This window comes from Ananas comosus, linkage group 22, assembly GCF_001540865.1.
Source record: "Ananas comosus cultivar F153 linkage group 22, ASM154086v1, whole genome shotgun sequence".
Classification (NCBI taxonomy): domain Eukaryota; kingdom Viridiplantae; phylum Streptophyta; class Magnoliopsida; order Poales; family Bromeliaceae; genus Ananas; species Ananas comosus.
Genome location: NC_033642.1, coordinates 131,080 through 149,810, shown reverse-complemented (window position 1 = coordinate 149,810; position 18,731 = coordinate 131,080). Strand labels below are relative to the sequence as shown.

The window sequence follows — 18,731 nt, the reverse complement described above, 5'->3', positions numbered from 1 at the left end:
AAGCTATGTAAACTGCCCTAATTGAATTGATCTAAGTTAGAGAGAGAGAGAGATAGTTTACTATTATTTTGATATGTAATATTGTTTGTAAGTTCTAGCTCTTTGTTAGCATAACTTTAAAAGGCTATCAACTAATTAATAATACTAAGACAAAAAAAACAAGCATCAACAATTACAAATTAACACCAATTTGTAATTGAGAATGAACACGAATCGACTTGAACTTTTTTTAAGCCGATCTCGTAGTGACCTTGATTTGCTCGTGTTCAGTTTGTTTATAAATTACAAAAGGATAAATTGAAGCTTGCGCCCCAGATCCACATCCTCTAAAGTTTGAAGGATAATTTTGTTGTTCTCACAATTAATTAAATTATTGGTCTAAGTAGTTGATTATTTTTAAAGGGTAGTTTAATTAGGGTGGTGTTACAAAAATGTATCCCCACTTTTTGTTTGTTAAGCTGTGTCAATTTCCAATCCACATTCTTTCTAGCAATGACTTTGACTACTTCAAATAGCTTTTTATCCTTTTTTTTTTTTTTTTAAACCTAGCTTAATGGAGTAGCTTTCATTATCCTTTTTAATTACCACATATTTCCTTTTAGTGGAGAAATATTAATTCAGTTAGAATAAACTATGATTTGATTGCACCATTGATTTCCAACTTTTATCTAGCTTTTCATTTGACTAATCAGATCAATTAAATCTCATCCATTAAGAATACTATTAACTTCAACCAAAATTGTCACCTGGTTAAAAAAAAAATGTGAGACTTAATTAAAGCAGGCTGAGAGTGGGATTATAAATAAACAAAAAATCACTTAAGAGCAACACATCAAATCACTAGTGATTTACTAAAAAAACTATCTCGGGAATATATATTAACACTCTCGTTCACGTGTATGATAGATATAAAAGACATATGAGATCGATAGGTAAGGTAAAAGATATAAATTTAATGTGTTAAATATTGAAGGTGAGAATTGAATCCGCAATAGTCCCACATCGGAAATAGTTCTATATCGGATGAGATACTGATTCTGATAAGTTTATATGAGGTCTACACGCTAGTAATAATAACTGGGCTTAAATATATTGGGCCGGTGGTTTGGGTCTAACGAGTTATTGTTGTTGGCGGGCTGGGTCGTTGCAATTGGTATCTGAGCCGAATACCAGCCGAAAGTGTGAGAGTTAGGTGCTATGCCGAACAAAGTGCTACACTAACGAATTTAGTGAGAGCCACCTCTTGAATCCGTAGAAGCCGCATCTTGAATCTCACATCTCCTGGCAATTTTGGTTCTAATCTATCTGCCTGTGGTCTGATTTGGACTGGTTTGGGCCCTATGAAGACATCAGGGGAGTTTGCAACGCTCCAAAAGTCCCACATCGGATGGGATACTGATTCCAATTAGCTTATATGATGTCTACACGCTAGTAATAATAACTGGACTTAAATATATTTGGTCAGTGATTTGGGCCTAACGAGTTATTGTTGCTGGCGAATCGGATCGTTGCAATCTCATAGAACGATATTAACAAAAATGGCCGCTAGCGAATTTTCAAGTGATTAATGATATTTATTACCTCCAATTTTAATTTAAAGGAAAGACACATATATATTTATATTTTATTCATCTAAAAACTTATGAGCATAAAACTATCTGTTTTGTGTTTTTTTTTTAAGAAACTTACTAATAAATATGGAATAATTAGACTTCGAACTTGAAATCTTGGGTACCAAATCATCAAGTCGTTAGCCAACTGCACTAAATACAGTCAGTCTTATTATTATTATTGTAACTAAAAGCCTGAAAGAGTTAGTGTGAACCCCCAATTGCAAAAGATTGAAGATTTATTTATATCTATAGAGTTAAGCTGGAATATTATTTATAGTATTTGGATCTTTTTGCTATCTAATTTTTAGATGTTAGATCTACTCCTTTGATACTAAACCCTAATAAAAGAATCTCGACTCAACTCTAAAGAATACTACTATCATCCCAACTCTATAATTTTCCATCCGAAGATTAAAAACTAGGTAGTAAAAAAATTTAAATATCATTAATATTATTTCGGCCCAACTCTATATCTATATACAGATGTATATATAAGATTTTTTATATATTGTTGATATTCAAGATCTCAAGTTGGATACGTATTTATTTTATATTTTTAATATAGTTCTCATACTGACACAACGCATCTTTGTTTAGTAACTAAACTAACTATTTTTTGTCTCATATGCATAGACCAGTGGATCATAATAAACTAACCATTTATGTGTCACATTCATGGACCAGTTGATTGTAATATTCATGGTCTCAAAAACACGCCGTTTGAATAAAGAAAATAATTCATGACCAAAGAAATCTTCCTCCACTAGTGAAAGCACCCGCCGTAATACGGCGAATCGATTCCGAAAAAATAAATAAATAAAATAAAATAAAATAAAAAAATAGTAAATAAAAAATGAAGAATTAAAAAAATAAAAAAAGCAACTGAAAAAGAAGTAAGTGCTATTGCAATAAAAATATAAGAAAGACTAAAAAATATACAAAATCATAAGAATATATAATACATTATATTTATAGTGCAGCAGTAAATGTTGAGAACTAAAATATTATATGCCTCGTATTTCAAGTCATAAATTATAATTAATTAAAATTTGAAGATAAAAATGTTACATGCCTCATAATTAAACCATAACACATTAAAGTTTAAGAACTAAATTATCACTCGTCTTATAGTTTTAAGGACGAATCTTTTATTTTTATTCCAGACGAAGGCAGAGTTGAGAATGAATCGGTTTATTTCAATTAATAATTTTATTTGAATTTTTTTTTGTTAAACTATATAATAAATTTATTTTATAATACCTAATTGTTAAAATTAAAAGCAAACAAATTATATTTTGGATATTAAGAAGATTTTAAATGTAAAGTTAACCGCCAATTAAACTATAAATATATTATTAAAGTGTGCAATTCTTGCAACCAAATTGATTAAAATAAATAATTAACTTAAACGTCATCAATCTTTTTTTTATTGTACAATTTATATCTAAGTGATTAATATTATGAAACCAAAATTTATATTTAATATGCATATAATCTAAATTATTAAAAAAATTATACATAAAATATTATATGTTTTTAAATTTTTATAATGAGAGAGAGCAAAAATAGATTGGCTTATAAAAGAGAATCAATTTTTTGTATCAAAATTAGTGAAGAGAGAAGAAAAAAAAAAACAAAGCAAAATAAAAAAATTAAAAAAAAAGCCCAACCCACCCCCAACGCAAGCCCCTCGCTCTTTCCCTTCCGCCACCTACGTACGAACTAGAAAATCACCGACCGTCCCTTGAGCAACTGGCAAAAGGTTTGATAGTTGATATCCGAGATCTCAAGTTTGAATCTTAATTGATTTATATTTTCAACTAAGTTTATTTTTAAATGAAATAAACGAAGCGAGTAGTGTACTATCTATTTTTTTCTAAAAAAAAAAAGAATTGGAAAATCATATATATAGATAGATATAGATAGATTATTTTATTTTTTTTCAATTCCCGCCTTGAATAAGTCATCCCAAAGCAAAAGGAATTAAAAAACATATATAGTTTAACTAAAATACGAAAAGAAATTAGTAATTTGATAAATGCGTATAAGGTATATGGATCGCTGCAACAAATTTTAATTCTCTAACATATTATACTACTGTATAAGAAGACTATTTTATTTTTATGAGTACGAATATTTTCGTATTTATAAGTCATTTTCGATGATAGAGTTTTGAATTGTCGATCCATAGTTAAGCATAATCTAAAATATTTAAAACTTCTGAAAAATAAATATTTTAATTTTTTTGAAATTGTAATAAAGTTCATTGGAATCGAACAGGCTCTTAGAAATAGAAAATCAAAAATTTCAAATATATATATATACATATTAGTAGGGCTACTATACTCTTATGAGTATTGGGCCCTTCGTACTCATAAGTTGTTTTCGATGATGGAGCTTTCGAATCGACGATCCACTTCGTTAAATATGATCTAGAGTATTTAAAACTTCTCGAGAATAAATTTCGTAGTTTTTTGAAATCATAATAAAATTCATCAAGCAGGCATAAAATAAACGGTCAAAATCAAACGACGTCCTAAAAATGGATGATCGGATCCTTTAATTTAAGATTGGAGTTATTGATCTTTATATAGGTAGTGAATAAAATTTTCTATCAAAAATTCAATCTATTCCGATTCTTTTCCACCGTTAAACTAGCAAGTATTCTATACCGGCCGTTAAAAATTATCAATTTTGTGAGCTTTTGATCGTAAGTAAATGATGTCGAAAAATTATAAAATTTAATTTTTAAAAATTTTAAATATTCTAGAAAATATTTAACGGTGTGGATCATCAATTCGAAAACTCTATTATCGAAAATAACTTATGAGTACAAAGACAATCGTACTCATAAGAGTATAGTAGCCGGACTCATATATATATATATATATATATATATATAGAGAGAGAGTTGGACTGGGCTACTATTAGTAACAAAATCTCATTATTGCTACCAGTTTTTTAGCCTTTGGATAAACTCTTTTTATTATTTCTAACCATTGGAGTAAATACTATAACCCAGTGGGGACCACTCAACCCTAGGGGGACCACTCAACTCTAACCGACTAATATCATCCCGACCCTACAATTTTTCATCCAAGGGTTAAAAACTTGATAGCAAAAAGAGTGTTTTACTATTAATAGTATTCCAGCCTAATTCTATATATATATATATAATTTACCTAATATACTATTAATAGTATATAAATAGTATTTACTATTAATTTTTTCACTCTCGTATTTATATAGATCTATATTAAGCCAGTATAGTCAGTCGTTAATCACATATAATAAATGAATCTTAATAGGCCATTCGTTACACTATAAAAAATTTTTATTCGAATCTTAATAACGTATTAAACAACAGATTTTAAAAAGACCTAATTATAAGCCAGAATTAATGAGGAGCTCTTTATTTTTATTATTGTTATTCTTTTTTCCCACAAATTAAGTAATGCTATGTACGTAGATGACATTCATTGAACAAATCAATCCCGTGATTTCGAATCCCTGCACATGTAATCTAATCTACTCCTCTCGAGTCAAAAAAATCGGACAAAAAAAAAGGGAAAAAAAAAAAAGAGAAGAAAAAAGTGATCTTTTGAGGTCACGCTTATTACTAAATAAATGGAATCGGGTCTCATAAGCAAACTCAGCGTATCCTTTGATCAATTTCTCCCCCGTCTATGCCTCAATTTCTCCTCCGTTTATGCCCCGGCGTTGCCCAAGTACTATCTATTAGCTCTATATATGTACCGCAATTTGAAACTGAAATATCGACAAAATAATATAAGAATAATAACGTACAATAAATTACAGTGTGTGTTATAGTGTTGGATCATTCTGATGGCTTCTGGATCTTTGGCTTTCGTGGCGCGGCGAAGCGAGCCGGAGCTCGTCGCGCCGTCGAAGCCGACGCCCCGCGAGCGGAAGCCGCTCTCCGACATCGACGACCAGGAGAGCCTCCGGTTCTACCGATCCGTCATATACTTCTTCCGCCGCGGTCCTGCCGGCGCCGATAGTAGTAGTTCTAAGGACCCCGTCGGCGTTTTGAAGCGTGCTCTCGCCGATGTGCTGGTGTTTTACTACCCGATCGCGGGCCGGATTCGCGAGGAGGCCGGGCGGAAGCTCGTGGTGGATTGCACCGGCGAGGGGGTCGTGTTCGTCGGGGCCGACGCCGACGTCCGGCTCGATGATTTCGGTTCCACATTGACCCCGCCTATCCCGTGCACCGGCGAGCTTCTTTGCCTGCCGGAGAGCTCCTCGGCCACCGTAGTTGACCGGCCGTTGCTCTATATTCAGGTGTCGTAATGATCGATAATTGTTTGTCTCCAAAAACTTTAGCTATCGCGACAAAATAATAAATATCGTAATATTTTATAAATGATCCATGACGAGTACAGTGAAATTCGAATTCAGAATCTCTAGTCCTTAAACCAAAAATCAACACAATGTCTAACTTTACCCACTAATATTGTAATTTGTACAACTAAGTTGTATCAATTTTCAAGACATTTAGTTTTTAAATTCAAAAATGTAAAGTTATAAGAGAACGGTATTTTAATATTTTATACTGAATATATATCAGGTGACGCGGCTGGCGTGCGGAGGATTCGTCTTCGGCCTCCAGATCTGCCACTGCCTGGCCGACGCGCCGGGCGTGGGGCAGTTCATGACGGCCGTCGGCGAGCTGGTGCGCGGCGCGGCCGCCCCTTCCGTGCGGCCCGTGTGGGCCAGGGAGCTCCTCGCCGCACGGTCCCCGCTGCGCCCCGCCTACGAGCACCCGGAGTACGAGGCGGTGGCCGACCCTGGCAAGGACCGCATATTCCCCGGCGACGTAATGCTGCACCGCCCCTTCTTCTTCTGCCCTGCGGCTATCGCCGCCTTGCGAAAGGCGGCCCCGCCGCAACTACGGAACAGATGCTCGCGCTTCGAGCTGGTTGCCGCGTTCGTGTGGCGGTGCCGCACCGCGGCACTGGTGTACGACCCCTCCGACGAGGTCCGGTTCCTGTGCGTTGTGAACGCACGCGGGAAGCTACGTCCCCCGCTCCCCGAGGGGTTCTACGGCAACGCACTAACTTTCGGTACCGTTAGATAATACGAAACAATCATTCATTTATTTTTAAATACTTAAGCTATCAGAGAATAATATTTACTTTTTATATGGAGCAGGCACTGCAGTGACCACAGCCGGGGAGCTTTGCGAGAGGCCGTACGGGCACGCGCTAGAGCTGGTTCGAAAGGCAAAGGAGAGGGTGATGACTGACGACTACCTGCAGTCTGCGGCGGACGTGCTGGTGGCGAAGGGCAGGCCGCGGTTCACGACCGCGCGGACGTACCTGGTGACCGACCTGACCAAGGCGCGGCTGCACGACATCGACCTCGGGTGGGGGACGGCGGTCTACGGCGCACCGGCCACCACGACACTGGCCACGTTTCACATGCCGACGACGAACGCCGAGGGCGAGGAAGGGATCACCGTGCCTATCTGCTTGCCGGTGCAAGCCATGGAGAGGTTCATTACAGAAATGGAGTGGCTCGAAAAGACTACTTTCAGTGGAGGAGTGTCGGAGCGGAGCTTGGGATTAGGGATAAGCTCAAGATTATAAAATTAACAACAACATAAATAAACTGGACACATTAATTAATTAATAATAAAGAATAAAGAGGGGAATTATTATGTATCTATTAGGCTGAGAAATTAACTATACTGAGAGTGAGAGAGGCTTATAATTTTTCTTATGTACTGTTGTAACACTTGTTGGGAACCGGATGGATCGTCCGTCATGTGCTACAAACAAAGATGCACGAAAAAATAGAGAAAATCGACCGAACGGTAAAAAAAATAAATGCAGAAAGAAAAAGACAAGATTTACGTGGTTCGGCAATTGCCTACGTCCACGGGAAGAGCGAGAGAGATGTATTCCACTATATGAAGGAATAGAAGTACAAGCTTACACCTTATGTCTTCTCCCGATAAAAAACCAAGAACCTTATGGTGAATCCCACCTTTCTTGTTCCAACGAAAACTCTAAGAAAATATCGAAAAAGCTTTTCGTAAAACCGAGAAGACCAAATTTGAGAAGTATAGAAACTCTAACCAAATTCCTTTATGCCGTTGCTTCGAAGAATACGAACCGCTCAGGCAATTGGTCGAGAACCGCCGCTCCGCCGCCAACGTCAATCCGTCGCATGCGTGCTACCGCGCATCTCCTTCTCTTGCTACCGTACCGCTATACATGAAGAGAACCGGCCACCTTAATTAATTAGCTTCGCCGCATGCTAATTAATTAAGCCTCCATGCACCCCAAAAACCGCATGGTCCATATGGCCGGGGTGCTAATTAATTAAGCCTCTGAACCCCCTCAAGAACCGTACGGTCACAAGGCCGGGTGCCTAATTAATTAAGCTTGGCCTCTCTTCCGTCCGTATGGCCACCGGAGGTGCCGTGCATTAATTAGCCGGACCGTAAATGCTAATTAATTTATCCACACGCCTCACCCAGCTATACATGCATATGCATGTATATATAGAGAGGGATTTGGCTCAATCCTACTCTAATTCAATTGAATATAGAGTCATATATGGAAAACCAATCCTAGTCTATCTAGAATTCCAATTTAAATTAGGATCCACCAAAAATAAATCCTTATGAGATCCTTTTTATTTTTTCATAAACCAATAAAAAAGAAGGCATATCTTTAACAACACATACTGTTACCTTATTAGTAATTAACTAATTGATTTGTTGCAAAATTGTGGCATTTTTTTTCATTGTTTTTTGATAATAAATCCTCCATTGTCGCAGTCCCCGTAGGCTGTTAGATATCCTGGCGACCAAACGCGAAAAAAAAAGTACCAACACAAAATATCGAAGCCAAAATGTTTTTGTTTGGCACCTACTGTATCTAGTATAGTTAGCTTAAGACTTGATGATTGATTTTCGAGGTGTTGGATCAAATAGGTCCAATGTTCTGCTCAGTAACGGAAGTTGGATTGATCTGAATAATTGTCGGGCCTGTGGTCACTGTGCATCTATACATTTTTAATGTGACGGATGCCCTTTTTTTTTCTTTTTTTTTTTTCTGTTAGGTCCCCCTTTCAAAATTGCTGTTTTATGCTTAGGTGGGTAAAATGGTACCTCTCTCCAAAAAAGAAAAAAAAATCCTTTGTTTGGCCAGCAAAATATCACGGACTTAAGCTAAATCGCTCGCTTAGCTTGTGCGGCGTCCGCTTTCCTCCGCGAAGTGAGCAAGTCTACCTTTCTATTTATTAAGTTAGAACCTACTCGTCCTAAACTAAGGATGAGAGAGAAAGAGAGAGAGAGAAGAAAACTCTTCTATTACTCTTGAAGTGGAGAGTTACAAATGAGAATTCTGCGTTGAGGGGTAGAGGCCACAACAATTTAAAGGCCACTCGCCGCTCATAGAGTAAACAGAAAGATGCCAAGTGGCATGAAACTACAAGCCAAAAGGGAAGGTTACGTGCTCTCAAGAGTCCTAATAAATATATCTTTTAGAAACATAAAAACTCTAAAAGACTTTTCGATTTTCGCTCTATCAGTCCTGAGATCCGCAAAGATGCTTCTAGAGGATCGAGGCAAAACCTCCGACAGATATCCGCTTTGGAGTTTGGGTGATTGCAAAGAGAAATCTTGAAGAAAATTTCTAAGCCCTGATAGAAGGCCCTCTTTTAATTTTTGATAAAAGTAACTAATTTTGTATAGAATGTTAATGGGCTCCTTGACTCTTGGGCTGATGGGATGGCCTGGGCCATTATTGGGCCAACAGCCAATTTGGGCCCCATATTTATAGGTGTTATAAATCCGAAAACATGACAGACCGAGAAGTCATAAGCAAGGCCCACTAAGCCCAGCAAATTTTCGGTCCGGATTGGTGTCCACTTCTGCACACCACTCTTGAAGCAGGGGTTCGAAGCCAATGACATGTTGTTTGGGAAAGAAGGTGCAGGCCAACCGGGCTATCAGTTGGTGGTAATTCTGGGCGAGACTTTTCTGGGATTCCCAGATGTTACATGATATGCATTTAACCTACGCACAAGTGCTTTTGAAACCAATGACTTGTAGTGTAGAACGAGAAAGAAGATTCAGACAGGCAAATCAGGCTACTAGTTAGTGGTAACTCTGGACGTCCGCATGACTAATGCCCAACAGGAATGCCCAAATCAGGCTGGACCTTCTTCTGGCTACTGTTTGGCCTCTGAAAACTCTTTTCGAGCTATGATTTGTTAGGCTTTTCCGACGATTGCAGAGAGATTGCATTATATGCAATAAAAAAAATTATGATAAAAATACTATTTTATTTATTCTCATATGTAATACTACCCTGAGCATATCATAATAAGTCGATTATAATATATCTTTTACGGTCTCGTCGAAAATGGAGAATTATATTTCTATATGCTTTCGTGCCTACTCCGTTTTATCTGATAAACCAACCATTAATCAATTAAAATTCTCGTACAGCAGCATATATATATAATATTATAATGAGTTAAACATTAGTTAATGACAACTACAATGTACTAACTACTAATCTTGATGATGCATGCTTAATTACTCTAACTGCTACACTTGTATAGTTTATAATGTGATGGATAATCGGCAAAGTGACAAACAGAATAATTGACCTAAGTCGTCGGGCTCGCTTTGGTCTGATCTACCGAACCACTTACTATTTGGATCGACCTTTTTAGATGACAATAAAATGATTAAACCATTTCTATCTCACCACAAATATGCAACAAATGAAGATTAAAAATAATTAATTTTCATTAATAAGGGTAAACTTCAAATACCACTACTGTGGTTTCGTGTTCTCTTACTTCAGTACCCTATGTTTTCATTTTTATCTTTCTGTAAGCAATTTTGTTAACTCTCTATTAAATTATATATAGAAAACTTCAGATACTCCACCTATGGTTTATCGCATATTCACTTTAGCACCCTATAGTTTACTAGGACCATGTGATTAATGAAAAAATTAACGGATCGGGGATAGCGAAAAAAAATAAAAATAAAATCACATGGTGCTAAACTGATAAATTTTCAATCACGAAATACTAAAATGAGAAAATGCGAAACCGGATATTTAAAGTTTTTTTTTAATAATTACACCCATGAACTAATAGGCTAAGTTGGCACACATCAAAGCATGATTCATGACAAGGTGGCAATTTGGTAGCATAGTTAGTTAATTCGCGAATTATTCGCGAATTATTCGCGAATTTTTGATATTCCGAATAAAACGTCCGTTTTCGAACTTTTGGGAAAAATTCGGAAAAAATCGCGTTTTATTGAGTAAAAGTAATTATTCGCGAATTAAACGGATTCGCGAATAATTCGGATCAAAAAAACGTCGCCGTTGCTGCGACTGCGATGCGGTCGCGGGCTTCGTGCATGGCCCAAAACAGAAAAGAGTTCGCCTCTCAAAAACAAAAAAAAAAAAAAAAAAAAAAACCTTCTCTGAAATCGCCCTCTCCCAATCTCCCAAACTCCCACCCCCACCCCCATCCCCACCCCTCCCAAAAAAGGGTTTGCCCTAAGTTCTCACCCCTGCGGCGGTGCGGCCCTGCCACCGACCCGTGCGGCGGTCGCGGTCCCTTCCCCTCCCCCTCTTCCCTTCCGGCTGCTCGCCGAACGCAATCGGAAGCCCCCTCTTCAGAAATCGAAGATCGAGTTCTTCACTCTTCAGAAATCGAAACCCTCCCCGTCGCCTCTTCCTCTTCCGCTTCCGCTATCCAACGTTATGTAGATCAGTAATAAGGTGGTTCTTTACAAACCAAGTACGATTTGAGTTTTCATTTTTTAAAGCAAAAGTTGGAAGCTTTTAGTCCATCTGATGGATACTTTTTTATACACAAATGGCTCGAGTGCTTAAATTGAATGTGTCCATTCTCTGTTGTGCACCTTAAATTGTTAAGAACTTAAGACCCAAACATAGAGCTAAATAATGTTAATTAACCTAGGGACCATGCCTACTTTAGACTTTAGAATTTATGAACTCTTGTATTTTACATTTAAATATGGACTATCTTGATCTCTTATTTGCTTAATTATTTATTCTTTTTTAGGCATAATATAGTTTATTATTTTTTTATTTAATTTTGTAGTTCTTTATTCTTATATTCTTAAAAAATATGAATATTTATGCTAATAGTATAAATTTTGAGAGGAAAAAATTTAATTTAATAGCCGAATTTTTGATCCCGAATTTTTAATTGGTGAACGTATAATATCCGTATAAATCACGTATCCGAATAATTAACTAATCCGTTTTTTAGCCGATTTTTTCAACGAATTTAAAAATTAGAAGACGAATTTTATCCGAATTATACCCGTACCGAACTTTTGCCGAATCCGAATTAACTAACTATGTTTGGTAGTAGCTTTTTGATTGGAAGTGATGAGTGGGTCCCATTAGTGGCCGACCAATGGTTTCTTGTTGTGCCAGCAGATATCGCAACCTAATCTTGGCTTTAGTGATGACCCATTCATGGATGGGAATATTTTTCAGCATATTAAAATACCGGCACGACCAAACCAACTTAGCTTAGATGAAAATACATCTAATCATAAAGTTATATGCTCATTTCTAGCAGAATTCATGAAAACAAGTTATGAAAATATAAAAATAATAGTTTGTGAACCTGTTTGACTTGGCGGTATAGCATGCTCGCACAGCTTTTGAGAAAACTCAAAAGTTGAAGCTTTTTTAAAAAGGCCGCTTTTTTGCGATTGCGTATTGCAAACATGTGCACGACCGTGCGTCCAAGCAGACGCAATATCTAATAGCTTAATAGAGCAAGGTTATACGTTAGAACAAAATTAATGGCATAGGTGGGCACATCAACTAGAATGCTTAATTGGAAAACCATGAATTGAGATTTAATTCGTTTAATCTCATTTGAAAAGAGGAGATTATAAGATATTTACATATGAAATCGTAGTGTGATAAAGAATAATCATTAAAAAAAGAAGGGGTTGATGACTACATGCTAACTAATTATTAATGAAAATTATGGCCTTAAACTTAATTAGTTATAGTTAAGATTCCTCCTTGCACTTTACTCCAAGCCTCAATTGTTAACCTGCATAAATTTTGCTTCAGTTGAACCTTGAATTAATTCACTACTATTTATTTTAAATAGATCCCAAAAACCGGGGAAAATTAATCGATTATCAAATTCGCATGCAAAACTACACAAATGCTCGTTCTATATTAATCGAACAATAGCGTGTTGGTGGATTCTTTGGGAGATCAAGAACGGAGCGATCTTCAAGACGACACAGCCTGATCCCTTCATTGGCATTGTTAAGATTAAACAACTAACGAGTCTGTGGAGAAGCTGCGCACTGTGGAGAGACTTTAATGTATTTCTAATTTCTAATTTTTGGTATTTTTATCTTTATTTTTATTTTTATTTCACCAATCGCGAGGCCTGAGTTGCCCCATTCATGTAGCTTAGTTTATATCTGATTGAATGAAGCGGGTACCGTGCTACCTTTTTCTCAAAAAAAAAAAAATAAATAATCGAACAATTACTTATATAATGTATCTTAACTTATGTGAAGAGATTTTCTTTTCAATTAAAGCTATCGAAATTGGCTATTTACGGAACAACTTATGATCAATTTATGCGACTATATTTTATTGAATACTATAATGATTATCTACCAACTAGTTTTTATTAAATTTCACACCCAATTTTATCGATCCTCAAAAATTTTTGGACCTATTTGATACAGTAATAAAATGTGGAGTTGAAATTAATAAAGTAAAATTTTCTACAAGAAGATAATTAAAATAGGAGATAAAATGTAAGAAAATTTTCGTAATTTAGTGTAAAACTTAACCATCGAATGTAGCCAATAGAAAAGTGTTATTTTGCGGCTTAATATTGCAATTAGCTTTCTCATGACCGGTTGAAATGGTAGGGAATAAACAAAATTAAATAGGAGAAAATATTATGCAACATAGAAATACAACCATTCCATTAAATTCTTTAATATTATGTGACAATGGAAGAATCAAAATAATATCTGACATTATTTGCACAATATTATATTTTTACTATTAAAAGAGGGTGATAAGAAAGATATATATATATATATATATATATATATATATATATATATATATATATAGAGAGAGAGAGAGAGAGAGAGAGAGAGAGAGAGAGAGAGAGAGAGAGAGCAGGACTGCTGTGCTCTTAAGAGCACGGAGGCCTCCGTGCTCCTGAGCCGTTTTCCATGATGGAATTTCCGAATCGATGATCGGCTCCATTAGACTTGATCTAGCGTATTTGAAGCTTCTAGAAAATAATTTTTGCGATTTTTCGATATCATTTTCCTAGCAATCGAAAGGATTCAAAATTAATAATTTTTAACGGCTGAAAATAAAAATTCTATAAAAATGGTGATATAACACTAAAATTTTCGATCAGAAATATTAATTTGTTATATATAGTATAAAAAATTTTGTATCAAAATTTTATCTGATTTGAATACTTTTACATCGTTAAACTTGAAAACGGCAGATATCAACCATTAAAAATTATTGATTTTGAATCCTTTCGATCACTAGGTAAATGATATTTAAAAATCACAAAAATTATTTTCTAGAAATTTCAAATACGCTAGATCAAGCCTAACGGAGCCGATCGTCGATTCGAAAATTCCATTATCGAAAACCGCTCAGGAGCACGGAGGCCTCCGTACTCCTGAGAGCGTATATATATATATATATATAGAACTAGGCTGGAATACTATTAATAGCACCAAGCTGTTGGTACTATTAGTTTTTTAGCTCTTCGATTGAAAAATATACGGTTAGGATGATGGGGGCCCCCTAGGGTTGAGTGGGTGGTTGGATGAATAGTATATAATCTAACGGGTAAAAATAATCAAAGGGTTAAATTTAACGGTGGAAAACTTGATACCACCAAATTTTTGGTGCTATCGATACTATCCCAGTCGGACTATATATATATATATATTATTTTTATACAATAAACAAATTAAGTACTATCAAGTGACTATCTAAATCAATCTATAAAATTACACCATTTGAGATCAGTTGCACGAAAAATTACAATATTATTTTTTTTTGAAAGATATGTAGCATGCTACTCGCTTCGTATATTTCATTTAGAAATAAACTTAGCTGAAAATGTGAATCAACTAGGATTCAAACTTAGGACCTCGCATACCAACCATCAAATCTTTTACCATTTGCGCTAGAGATGATGGGTAAAAAATTACAATATATTGTAATCTTAATTAGACCACACATCATCTCATCATTATATAACAAAAAGGTAAACTTCAAATTGCACCAGGGAGTTTATCTCATTTTTTGGGCCTTTTCATACAAAGTTGCATTCGGTTATTCCGTAATTTTATCGCTACAAAAATTTATTATTAAATAGGATAAAATATAAAAAATTTTGACTAAGCACACATCAGTTAAGTATAATTTTTTCAAGAATGACAAAATAAAAATTTTTTAAACTACTGAGGTGTCGCATTATTGGCGCTAATATATAATTAATTCCAAGACCTCGAGCTGATTAAAAAAATACAAATAAATTCACTTCGAATGTGACTCGATCCAACTTATCTTCCATCACAAAACAAAAAGTTGGTAATTTTAAGCCAACAACAAGGACAAAGTGAAAATACACTGTACTCATAGTTAATTAATTCGTAAATTATTCGCAAATTATTAAAAATTCGAATAAAACGGTCTGTATACGATTTATTTCCAAAAAATCAGAATAATATCCGAATTTTTAGATTAGATTTATTATTCGCAAATAATTCGCATATATCGAACTATTCGGCCAAGAAAACGTGCAATTTTTTTTGGATAAAATTTCTTTCCGCCTTCGCGAATTATTGAAAAACTTCATGAACTTTTGAAATATATGTATCATGAAAAAGATAAATTTGGAGACGACAATAAAATTTGCTATTATTTATTTTATTTAATTTACTTTATTTTATAGCTCTTTTTTTTTATATATTCTTAAGAATCTATAACTATGTATATATGCTAGTAATATAAATTTAGACAAAAAAACTTAGTTTAACAGCCGAATTTTTGATCTGGAATTATTAATTGGTGAACGCAAGGTTTTAAGTATCCGTCGGCACGGGCCGTATCCACCATACCGTACCGTGCCAACAGGATACCGGCACGATACAAATCCCGTGCCGATGGCACAGTTCAAAATTCTCTATTCTTTAAATTAGTAAGTAATTTACTCAATAAAGTTCAAAAGATGTGATAAAAAGACATAATAAATAGTTATAATATTCTGTTGCTAAAGAAATTAAATATTTCATACTATTATGTGTCGGTACACAAGAATTTTTTTGACATGCACGCATCGGCACGGCTCGACACACACCATGTTGTACCGTGTCGGTAAATTTCTGGCACGACCCCGCGCCATGGCGCTTAAATCCTTACGTGAACATATAATATCAATATAAATTGCGTGTCTGAATAATTGACATATCTATTTTTTACATTGTATTTTTTAACAAATTTAAAAATTAAGATATAAATTTTATTTGAATTATACTTGTGTCTTATATTTGTGGAATCTGAATTAACTAACTATGAGTATAACACAGCACGGGCAATTTGAAATTTATTTTATTAGTGATAAATTGATTTATATAAGATTAATTGGGTGCACACACGTGTAGTCAATGCGAGCGATGGATGGACTGGTGACAACTAATAAGTTTTTCCTTAAAAATAATAAAAATAATAATAATAAATTCCCGAGGCTCAGGATGGATGGGATTGGTGTGGTGGGGCCCGTGGGGGCGCTGGCGTGGCCAGGAGTTGCTGGACGGCATTTTAATTTGCGTGCCCGTCAACGGTCAGCAGCACTGATGCGTGCGGTCGTAATCTCCCCTCGGCCGGTTGGTGAACTCGCGAGTCGTGACTCGCTTGGATCAGTTTAGGCTTCGTTTGGCTTGCGAAAAAATTGCATTACGTGCAGTGAGAAAGTATAATGAAAAAATATCTTATTTATTTTTGTATTTGATATTGTGTTTCGTATATTGCGATTAGTCGGAATTCCATCCGAGAACGCAAAAAAAATTTTCCATATTTTTTTTTCTAACTCTATTTTATCTAACAATTTTAGATAGACAGTAGCTTATGCGTCCTATACACAAAAATTAAAATTAATTAATTATATATATATATATAATTGAGTTAGAATATTTTTAGAAGCATCAATCCTTTGGTGCTTCTAAGTTTCTAGCCCTTGAATCTACTCCTTAATTATTAATACCCCTTGGATCAAAAACTATTCCATCTACAATCACTTACCACCATACAATTAAATATGATAGAGCTTTCAGTGATAGAGCTTTCAAATTGTAAGTTGTTTTCAGTGATAGAGCTTTCAAATTGACGATCCATATAATTAAAAATGATCTAAAATATTTAAAATTTATAGAGAATAAATTTCATAATTTTTTGAAATCATAATAAAGTCCATTAAACGTGCATAAAATGAACGGTCAAAATCGAACAACGTCCTAAAAATGGCCGATGGGATATTTCAATCTAAATTTATTTTGACCTATCCAAAAGGAGACTTACGCCTGCAGATTGACCGCATCAGCCGTCAAAGGATTTGAAATTTTTTCCACGAATCAATTAATTCTTATTTAAATTTTTCAACAAAATGAGGTGGATGATTAATTTCGATATCACATGGAATTAATTAAATGGCTTGGTCTACAATCCAGTGTGGGGATTTGATTTTACATCAAAGTAATTAAGATGCATCCTATACGTAGGAAATGATCCACCTCATTTTTTTTTTTTTTTTTGATTTTCAACAAAGTTGGTGCACCAACCACAACATTATGAATGCAAATTAAGTACACATCAAAGAAGAAAAAGGGGCAAGTACTGTAAATTAATTTACCTAATTTTCAGGATGATTAAGTCATGCATTATTGTGTGCTGACCTACATTTTAGCATAGCAGGACCTCAGCAGCTCAACTAAACATTGTGTACAAACCTGCATAATATATATAAATAAATATTCCCCACTATGTTTAATATTTGTGTATGTCACTCATGTTGGATTCATCCAATAATTAATAAAGTCTGATAATAATAAAAAATAAAGTTTAAATTTACTTTGTCATTCAGTAATTTCAGATTTTAGTTGGATTTGAAATGACCCAAGCTGAAGCCGGAGTTGATTAAAAATAATCATTCAATCAACTGTTCAAAATGAACAAGATCAAATTGTATCAAATTGGATGCATGTGCCACAATAATATATGCTTTAGAGGATTTTTTGCAATTTTATCGGATTTGAGTCTTTTAACCGAATCAAGTTAATTAACCAATCTATTACATATTTACATGGGTTTGATTTGAACGAATTGGCCATTATTTTCAATAAAATATGTATTAATAAGATATTTGATATATGGTGTGAATTCAAAAAATATAATTTTAAAAAGTTTGAAATATGATATAAACGAGTTTTACAAACATGATATTAATTCATAAGCGTGTTACAAATGCGGTATTAACTCAAAAGCAATTTATAAATATGGTATGAAAAAAGAGTTTTACCAAAGTGGTATAATTTCAAATGAGCTTTTCGAATGTAGTATAATTTCAAATATGATTTGAAAATGTATGAATTCAAAAGAATTTTGGAATATGACATTAATTCAAATGCATTTTCAAGTACAGTTGAAATTCAAATGAAAAGCATTTGCTCTTATATCATGCTTATTTTCCAATTTTGAAATGATATGGCTCGTATAGAAAAATTTTCTAAGTGATAATTGTTTTTTTGTTCTTTAATTTTATAATTGTGAACTTTATTGAGAGATTGTAATAAAAATCTTCTTTAAATATGCTAGAGATTTTGAGTCGGTTAACCGAATCAAGTTGGCCAATCAATTATATAGGTTTGATTTGAATTGATTGTCATTATTTTAAATATATAATATAATATATAGTATGTGTATGGGTTGTTAACATATGATTACTACAATTTTGCCTAAAAAATAAAAGTGTATCTTCTATATGGTTGCA

The 18,731-nt window shown here is 34.5% G+C and overlaps 1 protein-coding gene across 1 annotated transcript; it reads left to right on the top strand.

The window, feature by feature from the left end:
- LOC109727482 (benzyl alcohol O-benzoyltransferase-like) lies at window positions 5,415-7,279 on the top strand. The gene is made up of 3 exons (XM_020257621.1): window positions 5,415-5,915; window positions 6,202-6,697; window positions 6,786-7,279. The coding sequence occupies exons 1-3, from the start codon at window positions 5,460-5,462 to the stop codon at window positions 7,220-7,222; spliced, it is 1,389 nt and encodes a 462-aa protein (XP_020113210.1). The 5' UTR covers window positions 5,415-5,459; the 3' UTR covers window positions 7,223-7,279.